This window comes from Lepidochelys olivacea (genome assembly GCF_965140295.1).
Source record: "Lepidochelys olivacea isolate rLepOli2 genome assembly, chromosome: 2".
Taxonomy (NCBI): domain Eukaryota; kingdom Metazoa; phylum Chordata; order Testudines; family Cheloniidae; genus Lepidochelys; species Lepidochelys olivacea.
Window position 1 is genome coordinate 102,514,608 of NC_140412.1, and position 22,726 is coordinate 102,537,333.

The 22,726-nt window shown below is 38.9% G+C and overlaps 1 protein-coding gene across 4 annotated transcripts in view; it reads right to left on the reverse strand.

Annotated features, from left to right (window-relative positions):
- The window catches only part of ZNF516 (zinc finger protein 516), a 129,044-nt gene that overhangs the window by 57,363 nt on the left and 48,955 nt on the right, over window positions 1-22,726 (reverse strand). For all 4 annotated transcript variants that reach the window (XM_084619261.1, XM_084619260.1, XM_084619262.1 and 1 more), the window contains one exon: window positions 15,892-17,915. In XM_084619261.1, the coding sequence (XP_084475387.1) occupies window positions 15,892-17,794 (1,903 nt within the window). In that variant the 5' untranslated portion in view covers window positions 17,795-17,915. The remainder of the gene's footprint in view (window positions 1-15,891; window positions 17,916-22,726) is intronic.

Consider the following 22,726-nt stretch of genomic DNA (forward strand, 5'->3'; position numbering starts at 1 on the left):
TTTCTTTTTCTATTGTTCATAAGCTAAAATAAATCTCACATAAAGGAAGTTTTAGTTTCCTGATGATGTATATGTTGAATGCCAGTTTTGATCCATAAATCAGAATGTACTAGTATTATGTTTAGGAAACCAATTCCTGGTTAGAATTATTATTGTTATTGTAATGAAGGAATTTTTTAGCTTGTATTTCTGCATACTTTCTGTTACCCAAGACGAACCCTTGGAGGTATGTCCACATGTGAGGTTTATCTGGAAATATTAATGATCTTGAAAGATTTACATTGTTTGTTTATTCTTCAGTCTCTAACATTTGGATGAAGCCCTAAACATTAAAACATCAGCTCTTTCTCTTTATACATATATATCACTGTTTTTTTCTAAATGCAGACAATATTCTTCTTAGCTTTCTTAAAATTTGCTGAGTCTCATGGAGTTTTTATTGTGCAGATTATTTTTGGCCTATTCTGGCCTGTAGTGTTGTATATCCATATTAGTACCCTATTTCTTCCTTCTTTGGAAACTCTCAAAAGTAAGGAGTGAAACTGCATGCATCCGATGAAGTGAGCTGTAGCTCACGAAAGCTTATGCTCAAATAAATTTGTTAGTCTCTAAGGAGCCTCAAGTCCTCCTTTTCTTTTTACTGACCAAATACATACTTTATAATGTATAGTATTTTGTGCATTGCTTCAGTCTCACAGAGTAAATACTAGAGAGTGAATCTAATAAATTAAATATTCCAATTTACTCAACACATCTTAAATGGGACTTTTTTTAAATAAGGTTCACGCTGTGACAAAGCTCACAAAGAAAAGGTCAAAACAGTATATTTTTTGCCTGGTACATAAACAATTTGTTAAACATTAACATCACACTATTCCCATAAATATTTTCTTTTATTAGGCTCTTGTGCCCTGATAATGCATGAGATGAAAACTTGTAACTCATTTGTAAAATAAAATCGTAGGGCGGAATTGCTACCAGCTTTTTTATATATAAAGTAGCAAAAATGGGAACCTCCACCTAGGCCCTGTGTTTCCTGTACAACTAGTGAGATTTGGGATCTCCCTTCCAAACATGCTTGTCATCTGAGGAAAGGAAAATGCCCCTCAAATACAAATAGCTCAACCCTTCCAGTCTATCTGCAAGTCTAAATCCTTCTTTTCTTGACTCAAAACATCCCAGATAACTGTTTTCTGGCAGGTAAAAATTAAATCTTTCCCATTAAAGTTTCAATTGGTATTCAGCTATCTGACCAGTTTTTCAAGGCTTCTGAATGTGGGTGTGAAATAAATGTAGAAAAAGAGACTGCTGCAAAGTACAATGACTGAAAGTTTTCAGAATTAATGGGTTCCATATGCATTGTGCTGTGTAAGGTGTACTTCCTGAACTCTCTATTACAGAAGAGAAGGATCCATTTGTTTAATTAACTGCTTAAAAGGCTTTACCACCTACTGAATAAAGGCTGAATCACGGAAACCAGTACACAACTGACTTATTCAGGCTGTGTGCTCAGGTCAATGTGTGAAGAAGGTGAGGGAATGAAGGAAATAGAGTCGACCCCCAAACTCAGGGTCTGCTGCCCTACCTTGGGGTAGGTTGGTGGAAGAGACAGATGGAACCTTGTATACTTGTACTATTATGACCCTGATTCAGCAATGCACTTTTATTCCTAACATTAAGCAGCCTATTGAACACTTGATCTAGCCCCCTTAGGTTTGGATTCTTGATTTTTAAATACTTGGGGTTGGCAATACTGAATCTGCTAAATAAACTTCCTTGCTACTAACACTATCCAACCAGGCAGGCAGTTTTCATTTCTGTTCTCTGAACATAAACTTTTTTGGAGAAGAAAAGGGATGTTATTCATAGATGAATTAATGCTGGTTTGTATACCCCGTTAGATTTTAAAAAGTAGCCAGTAACTGAAAAACAGAACAGCTGATCAATTTTAGTATGATGGTATCATGTATGCACATACACATAAAATACTTTAACCGGACAAAGTATTATAGTTGTCTGACACACACACAAAAGTATTTAAAGCTTCTGAAGGATTAACATTTTTGGCTGTCTCTATGTAAACTCATGTTTTACCAAAGTTTTGAAATGGCTAGCCCAGAATACAATTCCCATAATACACTGTATATTCAGCCTTCCAGCCTGATGGCATTTGCGGTTGGCCCTTATTGTTAAAATACATGCAAACTGTTTCACAGAGAAGGGGGGAAAGCACTGTTGTTTAAACTTTAGATTTACATTTCTGGGGAAAAAAAAACTCACAAATTTCCACACTATAGGGCAAATAATAATCCAGACTTTCTTTGGGTTTTTTTCCTATTATTATTTATTTAATTTTTGCTGACAGCAACTTGCCTCAAATGCTATTTAAGCAATAAGACATGACAAGACATATGCTATTTTGAGATAACACATACTTCTGAAGTGCTGTCAGGTAGAGCTGGTGCCTTCAACAGTCTGACGAATCTGTTATCTCAAAGTAACACAAGGTTTAGGAGCGTCTTCTATTACAATTATAAACTAACTCCAAATTCAGTTTTAAATCAACCTTTCTGTATCCCCGCAAAGGGGGAAAAATTATCTTGTGTGGAGTTTCACTATACTTCTGGAACTACTATAACTTTATATATGAGTGGTTACACAATAGTTTAATAATACCATCATGAATTGGCAACAAACTCTGTTCAGTTGATATCTGTTCTCAGACATGGGGCATACTACTACTTTGTCTTATTTTCTTGTTACTTAAAGTAATAAGAAATGTTAACATTAAAACACACAATAATTTGAGGGTTGTGAAAACCAGCAGACTGAACTGGCAGCTTGAAACCAAAGTCTTCTGTTTATCTAGTGTAAACTTCCCCAAAATGACCTATTTACATTTACATGTTTCAGCCATGATCTGGACAGATCACCTCTAAAGGGAAAAAAGTGGTTAACTCTCCATGTGTAGTGTAACTGAACTTGTGTCCTGTGGCGTTTCCAATATGCATCAAATTGTGATGGTAATTATTTTTTTTTGGCTATATGGATACTTACCCATTAGAAGTTGGAAGTTTTGCCTTGTAAATATGTAAAATGTTCCTTTTCCTTGTCATTAACAGCAATATGTTGTAGTTGTATTGGTTGGCTTAGCAGTGTTAATATGACAATTCTCCAGGGAACTTATTCCTCCAGTTTGGCATGTTCTTTACAGAAAACGTGCACTAAATAGATTTCAGGAATTGTGAGTGGCACTGTATAACTTATATTAAACTTTGGGTGCAACTACTATGATTGTCAACTAAACTAGTCAAGGTAGCTTATTATCTTACCTTTGAAGTAACTTCCAACAGCTATAACTAAAAAAATAGAAAAGGAGTTCTTGTGGCACCTTAGAGACGAACAAATTTATTTGAGCATAAGCTTTCGTGACCTACACGAAAGCTTATGCTCAAATAAATTGTTCAACTCTAAGGTGCCACATGTCCTCCTTTTCTTTTTGCAGATACAGACTAACACGGCTGCTACTCTGAAACCTAAAAAAATAGAGGTGCAAATATGGAGGCATGCTCTGGTTCCTTGAACCTCATTTCCCCAAAATGAACAAGACTGTTGACCACCACCATGTTAATAATTATGGTCAAATCAGGCCACAGATTTTATACAGCAATCAAAGACAAATTTGACCCTAAGAGACTAGAAACTCAAAGTCCTATGGTGCTGAGCACTCCAGGAAAGTACTTAACACTTACATAAATGGGACTATTCATATGCTTAACATTAAGTAAGTACTTAAATGTTTTGCTGGATTGGGGCCAGAGTGTTCAGCAACTAGTAGCATCTCACTTTTTATATAGACATGAAAAACAAAGCAGCAAAGAGTCCTGTGGAACCTTATAGACTAACAGATGTATTGGAGCATAAGCTTTCGTGGGTGAATACCCACTTTGTCGGATGCAAAGCCACCATCAAAACGATTGCCTACATTTCTACCAGTCCATCACTGTCCTTTAGAGTAATTCATAGATGTGTATCAAAGAGAAATGACATAATAGCAATAGTCACAAACTTGGTACAGTAAGAAATCTAAGCCAGAGTCCTAAGCAGGCTTTAACAAGCCATCTTGGTGCATGATAATGAATCTGGCTCGAGGTTGCATTATGAAGAGTATGTATGAAGCATAAAAAAATCCCCAAACCTCGAATTTTATGAGCAAAAAGAGTGAGTCTTCATGTCAGTGTCATAAACCATGAGAGATTCTAGTCTGTAAATCTAATCCAAAGAGTAAAGCAGCTCCAAGACATAATACTCAAACAACCCAGACATCAAAAGATATAACAAAAATTAGAGGTGTCACCTCCAAAACAGCTACGTTCAAACACAGATTAGTTCTCAACTTTGCATCTTCCAAGCACCCCCAATGCAGGTACTGCAATGTCTTGTAGGCAATTAAGAGACAACTGAAAAAACAATGGGCCTCACTGTGCTCTCACTCCAGTTTTACACCAGTGTATTCCATTCACTGCAGTGGAAGTACTCTTGACTTATACTGGTATAACTCAGAGCAGACAATGTGCTGTCTGAGCAGAGTAAGTGGATGTCCATCTAAGCTAAAATAATCTTCTGTCTGGGTAGGTAACTGATGGGGAGGAGGGGGGAGGAAGGGAGGAGAGAGAGAGAGAATGAATGCCTAGTGAATACCACAATTGTAAAACGCAACTTCAGATAAAAAGTTGACCATTGGGTGATACTGGGCCAAATTCTGCACTAACTTTACAACATTTGCAACCATTAAGAATTTATTCCATTGCCTCCACTGAGAGGCACACTGCACCCACTCTTAAATCTAAAGCACTAACAAAGAAGACCCGAGTCTGGATTTAAGGTGAATTGGGGCAAACTGTGAACCAGGACATTAAGAGCAGCAAAAAGATCTAACATCAAAGACATCTGTACAAATCCCTCATCAGCAATCATTTACAGATCACTAGAAACCCTTTAAAAGAAGCTGCAGTGCTACAGACATATTTAGAAATCAGATTCAAAACATTACCGTTATCAATTCCATTGTCTGACACAGGTTTCACGGTCTGGGGTTTTTTATCTCACAAAAAACATCGCAAGACAGGGGAACCTCTTAATCAGATCTACCTCCACATTTCAGGACATGATTTAATGAGTATAAATGTCACATTGAATTACATAGCATGCTATAATTGAAACATTCAAAAGCCCAGTAATAAGCAAATCCAAAGTTGCTATACAGACTTTCACAAACCAACTAGACTAAGGATCAAGAAGCGAGGTTTTTGAAGAAATCAAGCAAGTTATTCTCCAACTGGATATAGAAATTGAAGGTGTATGTATGGAGATGTCCTTAACAATTGCTGAAGAAGAGCAAAAGGTCACATACACCAGCAATCAAAATACATACAATAGATTTAACCTAAAGAGGGAGATTTTTGAAGGAACAAATGAGTTAGGTGATTAACTGCCATCTGTGCTTTTCTGAATCTCACAGTAAAAAAATTTTTTTTTTAAATGTTAAGAGTATTCAGTAAACAAAGAATGGATGCTGGCCATACAAAATAACGTAGACATGACTAATCTTTAAATGCAGGTAACTCCAGTCTACGTACCTTTCCCAGATCTGAAGAGAGCTATGTGTAGCTCAAAGCTTTTCTCTTTCACCAACAGATGTTGGTCCAATAAAAGACCTTGCCTCTATGTTTTCCAGAAGTTACATCCCCAAGCTACTGGAGTTATATTCAGATCTAGTGGTGCTTAGCACATCTTCAACAGAGTTGGTATAATCTTACATGTCTAGGTAGTAAAAGTTTCTTACACTGTTTTCCAAATCTTTTCACAATACCCTCACTTTCCTAGTTTTCTTTTCAAACACATAGGGCTGCAAGGATTAGGAAATCCCTTAATACGTTGGTACAAATTTTTTCTAAAGGGTGGAATTACTAATATCTACAGCCTCATTTGATATAAGCTGCCATGTGCTCCAGCTAAACATGCTGCTCCATCGCAGCACTTCATCTGCAGTATAGCACAGGTCTACAGAAATTATCTAGCCTAACTGTGGTCCTTTGTGCATAAAAAGAAACCCTCTATCTGGCCACTTTAAGAGAAAGCAGGGGGTCCAGTGCACCTGTGACTGATTACCTGTTGCCCAACTGGGCTTAAGGAAAGGCACCTGGGTCTCATAAAGAGGGAAACAGGAAGAGGAAGCTGGAGAGACGAGAGCTGCTGTGGTGGCAAGCAGTCTGAGCATTCAGCAAACACTGCCCCAAACAGTGGGGGTCTACGCAACCCCCAATCTCAATGGGAGAGACAGAATCATCAGAGCCTGGGATGAGCTGATAACTGTGCCTAGTGGAGAGATGGAGCCAGAGAGACCTCTGGGAGGAGGGGCTGCTCCCAGTGGGAAACTAGAATGGAAGAGACTTTACTTTGGGTTTGACTTTACTCTGGGTTCATTTTATATTAATAAACCAGTCCCCAAGAAGGGAATTTGTCACTGGACATAAAGTTTCTGTGAATAACTGGGAACCTATGGAAGGGAAACTGAGGCAGCGGCCTGCAGTCCCACCCTTGGCTATGAGGGTGTGCTTGGGAGTCGGCTGCCCTTTCACAACTTACCAATTATAACTAAATACTAAATGCTAAATGCTTCAAGTGAAATCATCTACTGCAACTTGGTAAAGTGCAAGAAATGGGTGAACAGTCACAGCAGCAAACCTACTATTAATATATCTATAACCTCCAAATGTTGCTAAAGAAGTTTTCTAGGAACAGCAAGAAAGATTTAATTTCTGGGAAAGTGAATCATTTAACTACTGAGGTGTCCACAGCTAGGCCAGCATGCCTAAATCACCAACTTGACTGGACCAGATATTATCTGTACCACATTATCTGCTCCACTGTGAGAGGAATTTAAGCTACTTGTATTGTATGCAAATACTTTGAGCTCATCTACTCACAATGCCTCAGATTCAGTAAAACGGAACCTAGAAAAAAGGAACTTGCCAATCAGAAACACAGTGGAAATAACCCAAAATGCCTGCAGGATAAAGGTTAGTTTGTATGATGTCAGTATAATACATAAAATTACACAGAGAGCACAGCTAGCAGGCCAATACTCAACATGTATTTGTTCAGCTCTAATCAATCACTTCTTCCATTATCTGCTACACAGCTCCTGCATTCATCTTAAAATAAGGGAAGGCCAAACAATTTGGCATGTAGACCTTAAAGCCTGTATAATTGGAGGATTAGTCATTCCCATATACGTCCCCTGGCTTCTCTGATCTCTCACCAACACCCTTCAGTGCTTCTAGCTATCAAACCTTTCGTTGTCATCCATTCCCTTTTGGTGCAAAACACTCATTTCTGTTTTGTTCGGTCCTCTCTCTATTCACATTAGCCCCTGGTAATCCAAAGATAAATGGAAGCAAACTGCGGCCACTGGCCGTAACACTAGAAAGATACCCACTTATGACCATTTCCACTGTAGTCCGGAGCAACATACCACACTCTTAAAAGGGGTGCTGTAAGATTCTGCTATGAAGTGGTACCCTGGCCCGATGCTGCTCACAAATAGCACTCTGCCATCTATGATTTGCAAACACATTCCAGGCCATGCAGTAATACCACTGTCCTCCTGTGTGTGTTAGAATAGTGCTCTCAGAGTGTTAACAAGAATGGTGCCAAAGAGAAACCAGTGCCACCAGTGGTTCTTGAAATGTATAGAACCAACCATGTTTCAAGCTACACACTGATCTGATCTTTGTTTCATGAGTTTGCCAAGAGTGACAGCTTGGGCTTTGCCAGATCCCAAACCTTACATAATTTCTCTTGTGTGTGACTGCAAAGAACTGGGCCCTGGCCGCTGTTTAACCCCCATTCTACATTTGTGTCATCAACCTGCAGTGATATTTGAAAGTACTGGCATTAATCACCCTTTTGTGTGTAGTTCTGAATTAGTTTTGCTAATAAAGTATGCATGGGGGTAGGTGTTCTATACTGACAGCCAACTCAGACATTGTCAGATTTTGCTGATGTATTGTGCAATTGTGGCATTATGCTTTTTTCCCCCCTTCTTCATTTGTATACAACTAATCTAAATTACTGGAATTGTTCTTATTTGTAATTATTGCACTTTGTGGAAGTCTAAGACGTTTTCGTGCACAAATGGTTTAATGTCCAGTCATTCCCCTAACCTTTCCTTTTCAGGTTCTCTTATGGGTTTGCCTTTCCATGGCAAACCCTTAAGCTTCAGCAATTCTAGTCTTGCCATTTATTAGGAATCTCTTAGAAAACATAAAAGCAATATTGCTAACTCCTGTGATTTTTATCACAAGTCTCATGATATCCTTCTTAAAGTCCAGTCAACTGATTATATAAGAATCTCAACTTTCACTGGAAAAAGAAAAAGGTTTCTAATTCTCATGGTTGAGGGGAAGAGCTGGAAATGTGACCCAAGAAGGCAAAAAGACCTAAATTTATTTTTTCTTAAAATTTCATGATTTTTAAGCCAGTATCATGACATTTGGGGAATGACTTTTATATGCTTGGGGCTGGCAATACAGCTAAAGTATTGTTTTGCTAATTTTAGTATCTTGGGCCTTTTTTATTCAGTGCATTCATCCACATTACAGTGGTGTAAATTTTAGTGTGAACTGGCCCGTTGAGCACTAACTGGCCCATGTGGATCCTGAATGGTGCCCACTAAAAGTCCCCATTTCAAAGAGTACTACATTAACATGCACTAGTGAACTTCTAGTGCGCGCCAGCAGGATCCACAGAGGCCAATTAGTGCATGATAAACTAGTGTACTCTAAAAAAGAAAAGGAGTACTTGTGGCACCTTAGAGACTAACAAATTTATCTGAGCATAAGCTTTTTTGAGCTACAGCTCACTTCATCGGAAGAATTTACACCCCTCTAGTGCAAACTAAACACACCTTTTGGGCTTTGCCAGATCCCAAACCTTGCCTTATTTCTCTTGTGCCCACAGAGTAACAACACAGATGCATTCTACAGAATTTTAAAAACCCTGACACAAAAGTATCCCACACTGAAATATCCTGTTCCTTACAGGGAGATAGGAAGCCCTGGGCCAGAATTAGGGGCATACAGAGCCACATGTGCATCTGCTTATACCTCAGACGCACCAAGACAGAAGGAGCTCTTGTATGTGCAACTATGTTGTAGATTATCTCCCCATATGCCCTCACCAATAACTCATTTCTTCTTCCCTAAATGTAATCAATCATACAAATAAGAGCATTGTATTCTTGGGGCTTTATTTTAGTTTTTTAAATTACTCAAAAAATAGGGCTTTTATCACTTCTTCTGGGGGAAAAGTTCTCATAGATAAGCACATTTTTTTCTGATATTGTCTCCATTTTCCTTTGCTCAGTATCATCCCATTATTTTTAGTTATACCTCCTTAGACCACCCTAAACAATTGTCAGCCAGCTCTAGTATCCACTATTACCCCATGCCTCTTTGAGGATAACTGCTTTCCAAATACTTCTCTCCCACTGCATATATTGCTGTTAGATTACTAGGAGGAAATCCTGAGAAATTCACACTGTCTTCAGTGGGGCCAAGAATTCACCACTTGTCCCCAAATGTATTAATTTACAGTTTTCACAGCTGAATTCATTTTGTTTCCTGCTCACGTTTCTAACCTCCTAATGATCTCTCCCCCAAAAGGCTAGTGGTCACTACGTAGGGTCAGTCTCTATTTTTGGCAAAATAATTAGCATTTTCCCATACTCTAATGAATTTCAACAGACTTCAGAGATTCCCCCATAGTTTTTCCCCAATACCCCAATTTATAGATATATCAGATATAGATATATAGATATATATGCTATCAGTTATGTGTCTCTTTTTAATATGGCTGTGTGCTCAGGGTTGTTTGCCATACCTCCTGATATACATGTAATAATATGCTGTTTTCCCCCGTTTCAGTTCATTAACCAAAACATTACATAAAACAGTGTCTAACCATTGATTCCCCAAGAAATCCCACCGGACAAGTTAAAAACTAAAACAAAACAGGCACTTCTCCAGTGCCTAGAACTTCAACCACAACCGAGAAGAGGTTAAGAGCGCTGACTTCTTGTTCTTGATATCAAGAATGTTCAAGTTAGTCTATAACTATCAACTATAACTATATGACCAGGAGAGGATGTGCTTCTGCTGCCAGATATGCTTCCATTGCCATCCTAAAGTTTTTGTTTTGGTAAACCCTTTCTGAGCTCTCTCATCTCTGATGAACATGAAACAATAGTGATGTGACATCCTACCCTTACATATTTTTTTTCTTAACTGCAGTAGCAAAACACCCTGCTACCCTGGGAGTAAGTCTGAAGGGCTTGCCCCTCACTGATCCTCTTCAGCATTCTCTTTCCCTCACAACCTCCACTGTGCTGCTCAGTTCAGCTCCTGGCCCCAGACTTTTACAGTGGAGACCCCCTCAGGGAGTACTAGGATTCATGTGTCCTTGGGGATAGAACCTGTATGGGGGAGTCAGAGACTGAAACCAGGAAAGCAGCTGCTGAAGTAGTCTAAGCAGGGACCTCCCAGTACAGATCATAGAATCATAGAATATCAGGGTTGGAAGAGACCTCAGGAGGTCATCTAGTCCAACCCCCTGCTCAAAGCAGGACCAATCCCCAACAGGTGATGTTATCAGCGTATTTTCTACAGTTCCGACTAAACATTCTGCCCCCTGTGCTGATTGGCTGTTTGCTCCAACCTTCCCCCCATCTTTTGTCTGTCTTATCTATTTAGATGGTTAAATTCTCCAAGGCAGGAACTGCTGCCTACTACTCTTGTTATACAGTGCCTAGCACACTGAGGCTCCATTCTCAATGAGACCCCAGCCACTACTGTAATAAACATAATAAATAATAACAAACAACATGATGCATCAGCTACAATGAGCAGCATCAGTAAAAGGGAGTCACTTTTTAAAATGTAGGAAGAAGCTGGAGGAAGCTGGGAGAAAAATACAAGACACATAAAAGGCAGAGGCAGAGAAGGGAAGGGAACTAAGTGTAGGAGAAACTTTCCCACTTGAATCAGGGTTCCCGCTCATGCACAATGATCTCTCTCCTCTTCCTCCCCTTTCTTGGTGAGACCAATTAGAATAATAAAACTTCCCCCTCCTCTATCCCACCTATAATAGTTAAAAATCCTGGTTTTCTACAGTTACTTTATAACTTTTTTCATTCAGAGAGAGAATGCATACTTGGGGGAAGTAATTTATTTCCTTTGCTAAATCCCTTGAGCACTACAGTGGAGGATACAAAATATTGTTCTTCGGCTGCTTGCTTGTTGCTCTGTAAAATATTAAATTAAAACTACATGAACTTGCTTCCCCATTTTCCCACCAGCAAGTATTTGGCAGTCATGTCGTCACAGTTGATGCTTCTGTCTAGATTTCAAAACTGAAATAGCCCATAATGCCTTAATGAACAAACTGATGTTGTAGCACTTCCTAAGCATCAAACACATCGTGACTCTAGTTTTTGTTTTTCTGTTGTTGTTTCTTGTTTGTTTGTTTGTTGGGGGGGGTTTACAAGGTCTTTGCAGAGATCAAGCTCAAAAGGACACACACACAAAAACAAATAAAACCCCAAACCCCCACCCCCCAGTTACCTGCCGACAGAGATCTAGCTGGATCACAACAAGTTAATGGGGAAGGAATGGAATGGCAGGTGTCTTCCCATACTGTTTTGTTTTAATGATCACTTTGATATGGAGAGCAATAATTCTGCCTGTTTTGTGCTTCAGGGCTGCCCACAGGGGGATCAAATTAGGGTGCCCACTTTCAGCCTAAAAATAAAGACACTGTCTTGCATGTCCTGACTTTTTTTTTTTTTTTGGCTCACCAAATTATATACTTTGGGGGAGAAGCAGATGGGCTAAAAATAGAGATTGTTTCTCCTTGTACTTATATGGAAATGATGCATGACCCTTAACCTACCACTTTTAGTTAAGATCTCAAACTAACAAAAAAAAAAAGCTGAAGTCAATGTAAGTGCTGAGCAACAGCTGCTTGCACCTGGCTCAGGCAGCTTCAAATGCAACATAATGGAAATGCTGACATAACCTTATTTGTTGGCGCCATTCATGCCACTGACAAACAGTGCACAGAGATTGTATCTTTTCATAGTGCAGTTCCTTCTTAACCGACAGTATAGCTCATGGGCTACCTCTTCTCCCTCTGGCCATCACACAGGCCACTCCCCTCTCATTTGCATAACATTCCTATGGCAACTGCAGTGACTGTTTACATAGAAAAATGATATAAGGAATGCAATTTTTGGTCATCTTTTAAAATGATTAACAGCTGAATAAAAGGAGGAGAGCCAACACCATGTGACCTGCCAGCTTTTCACAGACCATCAGCAGTTTGCTGGTTTGGACTAGAGTAAATGGTGGATTCTCTGTAACTTGAAAAATTTAAACCAAGATTTAAGGATCTGAATAACTCAGACAGAGGTATGGGCCTACTGCAGGAGTTCTGTGGCCTGCAATGCTATAATAGGTCAGTCTACATGATGGTCCCTTCAGGCCTTCAAGTCTTTGCAGCTATAAGTACTCCATACACCAGTTTGGGAGCCTCTGATGGATGGTAATCTGGGTTTGCAAACTCAACTCACACGGCTGAGAAAGAACGATGTGACTCTAGCGATTTAGCAGAGGATAAGTGAAGGGTAGGAACACTCTGTATTTGAGAGACTCAGAGCTATTTTGCATTTGGTGCATGCTTTTTGCTCCTCTAATATGACTCAATTCTGCGAGGTGCCATGCATTCTGGCCCCAAACCAGCAAAGCACATGCTCAGCTAAATTGTACTGTTCATATGTTTAAAGTTAATTATGTGCTTAAAAGCTATGTTGGATCAGGGACAGAATGTTCAGCCCTCTTGCAGGATCAAGGCCCTTTTAGGCTCGCAGTCCCACAGTAACATATACAAGTTATGGGGAAAGGAAGTTAAGATGTGAAAATAAAAGTAAATGATGTGATTTTAAATAGTCTCATGAGTACCACGAGGTTTGCCCAGCCACATTCTGAGTAAAAACAACACTGTAAAGTGAATGTGGGGAAAAGAAACTACAGCTACTGAAGATGGCTACTGTTGTTGCTGCTTGAGCTTTGCTATTGACTAAAAAGGCCACCTGACCCTGTGAGATTAACTAGAAGAGCCTCAGCAGAGGGTAGCAAACCATAACACTTCTAGGACAAAAGACAATTTAAAGAGCATAACAAAGCATTTGATTTTAATGGGGCTGTCCGGTTGTAAATGAAGGCAGAATCTGGCCTATACTCTATAGACTTCAAGTTTTAGTTCATAAAGGAGGGGGAAAGCCTCATGAATTGAATAAGCAACCTCAAGAGGGCTAAAATTCCTTTATCTGAACAAAGTATTCATACAGCCTGATGGACAGAATGACCCAATTCTCTATCTCTAAATTGTTGACAGTATAAAACAGTTGAATAGCATATCCATTAAACTGCCTTATCAAAGAGATATAAATAGAGGAAAATTAAGATACTGATCTTGGCCTAAAAATTGTGTTCTACTTATTCTATTTTCAATTAGAAAGCTTTGTCAGCTATGAAAAATGTTCACTTCATTGATATCGCTAGTAATTATTAAATAAACTGCATTAACAATGTGAAGTAGCAACAGTAAAGTTCCTTAACTATACAGTAGTCCCTTTGACTAACTAGCTCTTCAAATGTGAAATTGTGGAATAAAAAATGAAGCACACAGACAAACAGTGCAAGTGCATCTATTTACTGATATTCATCTTTATTTAGCTTGATCAGTTTGCTACTTTCTCACTGTTCAATACGAAAGGTGAGAACCAATTTGCCAACTAAAGAAAATGAGTTTCCTATTGGCACTGGGTTATTATGAGAGAAATTGCTGCGTAACTTTAAAATGTTTTCTCTTCTGAGATCAGTGTTCAGAAGTTGAACTGAGGTAGGAAAGAGATAAGGCTAAAATCAAATGATTAAGAACAGTACAGAAGAATAATTTACTCTTTGAGCATTATATGAAAGGACTGTTGCTGTTTTGAGCCTGTCTCTGGGGAGATGATTTTCCATCACAACTGTTTCCACAAAGGTATTGTGCATTGCACTGGTAGAATTTCACAGCCTCATTTCACCCTGAATGATGCTGTATTTCAGTAATTCCATATTGAATCTATTGTACAGGGGCGTTTCAGAGAGTGCCCAATGGATTTTAACATGAATGCAATGAGTATACTTTCATAAACTTTTTTTAAATTGCATAAATACAACAATAAATGGACAGACCAAATTTTGAGCCTACTATTTGGTCAAGTGAGCATGACATAAATACTTAAGATTGATCTGTCACTAGTACTTATTAGAGTTGTGGTTTTTAAGATGGGCAGGGAAGCACATAAGAATTTGGCTTTGGTATTTCATTAAATTAACCTTCTAATCTAATGTGCCCCTGGATTTGCCCATCTGGGATTTAAGTCCCAGTGAAGCTAATAAAGTTGAGAACGCACAGTGAAGTCAACCCAAGACAAGTTTTGTTCCAAAAAGGACATTTTAGGCACCAAAAAAGGTTTTGATTTTTATAATGATTTCAACCCTTGGAGGGACAGAGGAAGAGGATCTAAGCATTACATTTAGAAAGAGATATATATATGCCTTGTAGTTTCAGCTCAAACTTTGACCTCTCTTAAAATGATCATAATCTGATGGGAAATGTCCAGTGACAAAATATATCCAACACCACATCATCACTGCTGTCAATAATGATTAAATATAGAACTTAATACATGATCCTGGAACATGTTGCTTTTCTTCTATGACATTCATTAGCCAGCTGAGGAAGCATGTGTTAACTAATATAGTTTAAAAAATTTCCCAGAACTGTGCTGGTGACTTCCTCACTGATGCTCCTGAAAACAAGTTAAACATTACAAAACCTGGATTAGTTAGTTCTTCATGAAAGAAAAAGAAAATGTGGGGAAATGTCATTGTTTGCCAAATGGAAAAAGCAGAGGGCTAGTCAGGAAAGAAATGTTTCTCTCTCATTTCTCATAGGGTATTATTATAAACAAAGGATAGTAAACAACAAAAATTTAAAATGATACAAAAATGCTTAGTGTTTCTTTATATATTTACTTTGCTGCTATTTGGGGAATAATTTGTTCCATTTAGCTAGAGTTGGACTCAGAGGACTGCTTTAATCCAGAGAGATTAATTATAGCCTTATAGTTATAACACAAGTTTGGGGAAGCAAAACACAGAAAAAGAAAAGAGGAAGAAATGCCTTTCTCGTTAGCAATTAACAAGTTTATGTGCTTCAAGGTTATAGCAGGCAAACTGTGCTCTAACTACATCTGTATACTGAGAGCAGAAAGGGTGTAAATCAGGGCAAAACTGGGCCTGGAGATGTCTAGGAAAGATACTGCTATACTGAAACTAACAGCAGAGATATTGAAGCAAACAGCAGAGGTAACTGCGTTGCTAGGGGTAACTAAGCTACCTCTCAGTTGTCCTTCATTTGAAATCCAAATTTACCTGTATCTTGCAAAGACCTCCTGTGACCTCACTTTTATTATTTACATCAGAAATGCTGAATCATCCAGCTGGGACTATAAACAATGTTAATTAGGCTACAGAATTGATCCACATTAATTTTAAGCTTCTTATGGTATTTTACTCATCTATTATTGTGATCCTTTGCTTCTTGCTGTGTCCCACATTCAGGCCCCAGGAGGCTAAGAGGCATGGGACCTACAAGAGCTAGACACAAAGAAAAAGTAACATAGGCAAAAGGGGGGAGAAATGTTGTGTATGAGCTTACCTAGTGATGGTTCAGGTACTCCTTCCTCAAAACTGTCCTCAGCACCCTCCTCACCCATTCCAGAGGTCACAGAATCTTCTGGGGCAGACGCTGAGCCGGGAGTGCTTGGCCCACTAACAGAACCAGAATCCCCTTCTTCACTGCTGGATCCATACCGGTCTGGCTGAGCAATGGTCCCACTCTCACTGCAGCTCCTGCGTTCTTTCCTGTGCACCCGTGAATGGAGCACCATTTGGTGGTACGTGCGGAAAATCTTTCCACACTCAAAGCACTCAGTGGACTTGTTTTGGGATGCCCTTCTACTCTGCCTTGAGGAAGGTCTGTAGTCCAGGTCACTCTGAGCAAGGATACAGTTTTCTCCTTGTTGCACATTGCTGTTCTTCTCCAAGCGCCCACTGACACAGCTTTTCTTCTTGGGGTTGCTGGAGGAGCTGGGTGAATCCTGATCTCGCTTGCGCTTCTCCTGGCTGACCAGAATATATTCTCTTTTATCCTTGTCATAAGTCACATCTGCATCAGCAAGGACTTCATCCCATCCCACATATTTTACATACTCAGAAGGCTCTGCTACTTTTCCTTTGGTGGCCAGCTGCCAGGCCTGGTAGCTACTGACTGGATCCAGCTCAGCTACCCTTTTTCCAGGCTGTCCTCTTGTAACTCTATCTATCCCTACAGCAGACCTCAGATTCAGGCACTGTAAGAAAAATTGCTTATTTACAGATGGATCTGGGCTTCCATCAATTAACCCCTCACCTTTGTTCTCAATACTGCTTCTTTGAGCTCTGAAGTGTACAGCATTATGTGCTTTTAGGCTTTCCATATTTGTAAACAGATTCCCGCACTTGGTGCAAACTTCATACAGAGATAAACCAGTCACAATTGTTTCCTCCTGAATCACATTATTAATAGTGGCTATGGGCTCTAAATCATTTTTTGGTTTGTTTTTGCTCCCCGTCTTTGGACCGTGTGATTTCATGTGGTTTTTGAGAAACCAGGGCTCTTTAAATCTCCTGCCACAAATGTGGCATCCATGATCAAACGATCCTCTATGCTTTTTCATGTGAGCTTTGAGAAACCAGGTTTGACTGAAGGCCTGACCACAGACTTCACAAGGAAATTCCCCTGCATTCAGCTCACTCTTGCAATTCTCAGTGTAAGCTTCCCCGTTTGGAATTTGAGCTGTAATATGGTCTTTCTCTATATGGTTTAACAGCGTCTCTTCTCTTAATGTCATGTAGTTACAAAGCCTGCATTTGTATGGCTTATGGACTTGATGTAGGTGCTGTTCCAGGTCTTTCTTTCTCTCAAACTTGTTCTTGCAGAAGTTGCACAGATAAGTGGGTAGCTTGCCATCTTCTGCAGGTTGTGCCTCGGTGACAACCTCCTTCTTGCTGCTTCTCAATAAAATCTTGCTGTTGTCTGCCTGGGTTGCCCCATTCAGAATCTTGTTGCAGGCAGATGTACTTTTGGTGGGGCTGGTGCATCCGTCAAGGCCTTCTGAGACTCCCATCTCTCCAAGCTGTGCTTCTCCCATCTCCACCTCATGCCCCTGACTTAAAGTGCCTGTTCTGTGACTCCGAATGTGTATCTTCAGATTGCCCTTTTGGGAGGCTCTGTGGTCGCAGTAAGGACATTTATAGGGCTTCTCTCCTGTGTGCTTCCTCATGTGCTGAGACAGGGAGCTCTGAAAAGGAAAACTCTTGCCACAGATGCAGCAGCTGTGGCACATGGACTTGTCTCCATCAACGTCGTTCTTGTTTATCTTGCTAGGACTAGAGGATCTTCGTAATTCCATCTCTACCTCCTTGCTGCGATCCATCTGAACTACTGCAACATCGGTCGTACAGGGCAAAAGGACAAAGCCTTGTCCAACAGCAGAGGGCTGGGCTGTGGTTTCAATCATACGGTTCTGTTGAGTGTTCACCTCTTCATTCTCAGGTTAAAGTTTCCCCTATCAATTGCTCGAAAGAGTCTGGGCTGTCACTTTATTCATGTATGTTCTGGAAGCGGATGGCAATAAGCACCTGAAACAAACAAAAACAAAAATACAGAAATTGTGTAAGTAGATTATTCAATATGTTTAAAACTATTTATACTTTTCCTTGGGTGCTTTTTGTCACCAGACCCAATTTCAAAAACATATTATACTTTGATTTATTTTAATAATAAGCATTAGCTTATATTAATATTCCATAACATGCACATTTTAGTTTAAATGGTTAGCATTCAAAGCAACATTAATTAAAATATAATTTGGGGTAAAAACAATGACATACACAGGGATAAGGGACATCACGGTTTAAAAAATGTGTGCGCGCCATGGGCAGGGTGGATAAAAATCAATGATTTTTTTTTTTTAAAAAAGGATTTTTTAAATTTAAATTGGATTTTTTTGATAAAATGCTTTTTGAGGAAAAAACCTATCTAAAGATAGTTTTAATTAAGATATATCTTTAAGCTATAATGTCTCATCATGGAATAGAGATTATACATTCTAATTCTATAGTATAAAACAATATATTCATGTAATATATGAGAAAAGTTTTGTAAATTAATTCCAATAGTTCATGGATTAGGGACCCAGTTTATGAGGTTCCACAGGCTTCTGTATAGATTATTTAGGTTAATCTATCTACCCAATGGGACTCAGTGCTCAGTCTAGAAGTTACCATCAGAGATGCTTAGTTTTGTGGTTCTCAAACTGTGGATTTGTGTCTCCAGAGATAACATGCTTGTTAACAGCAAAAATGTTTTTAAATAAATAAATAATATATAGAGGTGAGAAATAACAGACCTCAACTCTATTGTCCCTCTGCAAATTTGTGTAGACAGAGTCAATCCCTTACCTCTCTCTAAAAGTGCAAAGTTTCAAAAGGTTCAATGAATAGAAGATTGTTGGGGGCAGAATAGATCTGGACAAGGAAAAGAAGTCTGGAGATAAATGTGAGAAGCGAGGGACATATGCTTGTTTTGTTAAAATATTATGTTTGCTGTTGAAGAAAAAAATCCAGAATACATAACGTTGTTGTTTTAGTTAAATAAAACAATGTATATGTCTGTCGGGTGAAGTTCTCCTCCTAATACAGCATGGCAAGAAAATCCTCCAAATATTAATGATTAAGCTGTTGAATTGGAGACAGTTCACCTCCCAATGACTTCATAAATATATGCTTCAATTACCTTTAGTAAATGAAATAACCAACCAACTAATCTGAAAAGTTTTCAAAATAAATCACTGTTTAAAAATGTATCATGTGTACCTTCTAAAAATGAAACCTACATCTATCTCTGAGTTGTGAAGAACACGTATTAAGGTTATACCAACCAACAAAAATGCACTTTTATGTAGAAAACCATGATGAAATCGAGTCTTCCTGGATAGTGATTTAAATCATTATTTAAATCAATTTAATTTAAATCAAATCCCCACTGGTCATGGGCTCCGTCCCCTTCCCCCTCTTCCCCCCCAAAAAAGTATGAATAAAGTCTCAACAACAGGAAAATCCATTTTCAAACATTCTTATATTTCTTATTTCAAAACCGAGAGAGAGAGAGAATCCATATGTCTGTATGTCTCTGTGTATATCTTTTACATTAGGAAACAATTTCTTGAAGTGGTTGTTACACTTTAAGTCTGTGGCTTTATAGTCATGTATAATTTCATTTAAAAATATTTGCTTGCCCAGAGATAAAAGACTTTTCTGTAGACTTTCTTTATAGAATATTGTACCCCTGTTGAAAATTACATTAAATTGTATTTCGGGCAGTTCCGCTGTGCTTGATGTGGGGTGTACTTCATGTAACAGGAAAGCAGACTGCAGTGCACTTCACATTTTGATTGAAAGGGAAACCATAATACAGAGATTGACAAAGTGTTCTGTGTATTTAAAGATGATTTCCTGTTGGGCATCCAGTATGAAAAAAAAATGCTGATCCAAGACATAGGCCCCAATTCAACCAAGTAAATAAGCATGTGCTTAAATGCTCACTGTAATGGTTGTTAAAGTTATGTCAACGGAACTTAAAGGTAAGCATGTGCTTAAATGCTTTGCTGAAGCAGATCCTTAGTTATTAAAATCACATTGGTCAGTGATGAACAAATAGAATTTTAAAAGCTGTTGCATGACAGTATGTATAGTAATAACCATCTTTAAAACTGGGTCCCTTATTTATCTCAGCTACACAACATATATTTCCCCATCAACTCGCAACCCTGAGCACATAAAAAAAGAGAAATAACGTTATTAATGTTATAAAATAAGCTTTTCCAGTCCCCTTATATATACAAAGCAAAAGTTTCTCAGTTATTTGTAGCCCCCTTACCCAGTTTGAACAGCAAGTTCTATCTGAAGGAAAGAATATTGTATGCACTAATGGATGGAGTCAATCCATTTCTTTGGTAGTAAGAAAAGAAAGCAATTTCTTAAGATGTGGCCAGATCTAAACACAACCACTACAACCACACATACACACTTTCCACTGGAGACTTCTGATGCAAAAATCAAAAAAAGAGATTTACAGTTGCAAACTCTAAGGTCTTGTCACTTTGTTCACCACAGATTATTCTGAACTGGGAAGTGAATAAATGTAGTCTGACCATGAACATCATCATAAATCTAAACACAATCTAAAATAATTAGATTATTCATCTCAGGCACTCAGTTACATTCCCTGGTAATAACACTAATTATTTTTAAGCTAACCTAACTTTTCATTTTCTGAAAAACAATTCAGTTTAGATCTTCAGGGTAATTAATTTTGGTTACTAGCTGTTTATAGTTTTAAGAGGTAAGCATCACATTATCTACCTTTTCCTCAAGGACCAATACAACTACAAATATCTGCAAGAAACACGTCTCAAATTCAATTGCATTTCTTTCAAATGAAACACATTTTTCTCTTATGACTATGTCCAGAACTGATGTACTACATTATCAGGGGAAAATCACATCCGATCAAGAGCTCAAATGTCTAGCTGAGCAACAAGTTTGCAAAGAGAGCATCTGAACTGCTGATCCCTGAAATTAGCAGTTTAGGACTGAGTTGAGGGACAGCCCCGCAAGACACATGCTTGGCTAAAGAAATAATGGCCGTCATTCAGGCAACCAGAAAGCTGTACCGAAAGTACAAACAAGCCAGAAAAACCCCACATAGGGTAGTAATGAGTGAAGCAGTTCAAATAAATTAACAGCCCAACTTGAACCATAAACAAACTTTTCCTGAGCTTCAATCTCATTGCCCTATTATTTTTAATTTTTCCAAGCCTGGAAGCAGTGTCAAAATGGTATATTGGACAGGGACCAAGTAAAGGGAAAACCTGTTCTCAGGAAATTTCCAGATCAGCTTGTTGAATTAAGAGTTTCAGATAAGTTTCAGAGTAACAGCCATGTTAGTCTGTATTCGCAAAAAGAAAAGGAGTACTTGTGGCACTTTAGAGACTAACCAATTTATTTGAGCATAAGCTTTCATGAGCTACAGATAAGCATCCAAACTTGGGGACAGATTTTCAAAGGAATTTAGGCTCTTTAAAATGCAGACAGGCACCTAGTGGGATTTTCTAAAGCATCTATGCAGGTTAGGTGCCTAACTCTTATTGATTTCAACGGGAGTTGGGTGCCTAACCTGCTCAGGCACTTTTGAAAAATCTCAGTAGGCACCTATCTGCATCTTTAGGCACCTAAACACCTTTGAAAATCTGTTCCTTGGTTACTGGGAATCTTCTCCAGGATACCTAGGGCTGTGAAAAACCTCACTACTACCTGCCCTTAGTGTGAGGAAACCACATTTGTGCCTGTCATGGGTCAGCTCCCTGACTACACCAGCCACAAGCAACCCATGCATTCCCCTTCAGGCCTTGCAGGCCCTGCAGTCACTCTACTGGTTAGCAATTGGGACACTCCAGCCCTTGAGCCCTTCAATCACTTCCCTGGAGTGCCCAGCCCCTGATCCACAGGAGAACCCCAGTATTCCCAGACTCGCTGCTTCCAAAGAAACAACACATCCTAGCTTATCAATTCCACCTCAGCTCATCACTCCACTTAACTGAGAGCACTCAAATATGTTTACATTGAAACAAGTGTAAGTGTATTAAACAAAGCACAGTGATTGAAACAGTAGCAAGTATTAGAAACAAACGGTTACATATAAAATAAAATCATAACATGCACTCTAAAGCCTAGACTTAATTACCAAGATACTCTCCCGTCTTGTAAAGTAATTCTCACCCCAAATCCTTGCAGCACTTTACTGCAAGGCTTGGCATTGACCCTCCATTTATGAGACAAGCATGTGGTCCATTTGCCTCCTTTGTGAAAGATCTCATGTGTTTGTTTGCACTCCTAAATAAACCAGAACAATTCCTTGTCTTTATTAATAATAAGCAGGCCACTCCTCTGTACACTTCTTCTCTTGTAGGTTTTTCAATCTCTTATTTAGCCCCTGGCTTAGTATGTCAATAGGCATACATGTGAGGCACTGAATATTCACATGGTCAGACAAGGAAATATGTCTTATCTGCTGCCTTAGGACCTTTCTGAGGTATGTCACCTCACCTCCTGGGGACCTGCCTTAACTCCAAGACCTTAAGAATGTAATTTTCTGTATAGATACATAATCCTTAAATATTCACAAATGATTATGATGACCAGTGGGCTTCTGGTTCTCAATACAGATCTCACATGCCACTCTTCAGCATACATCTGACACAGGAGATTCCTGTACAACCCTATGCATCCCCTGTTCCCTCTGCCAGTTGGCACCAAAGGGTCACAGTTACTTATTTGACCCCCAAACCATCAACCTTTTGAGACGGACCCCCTCATTGGAAAGTAATACA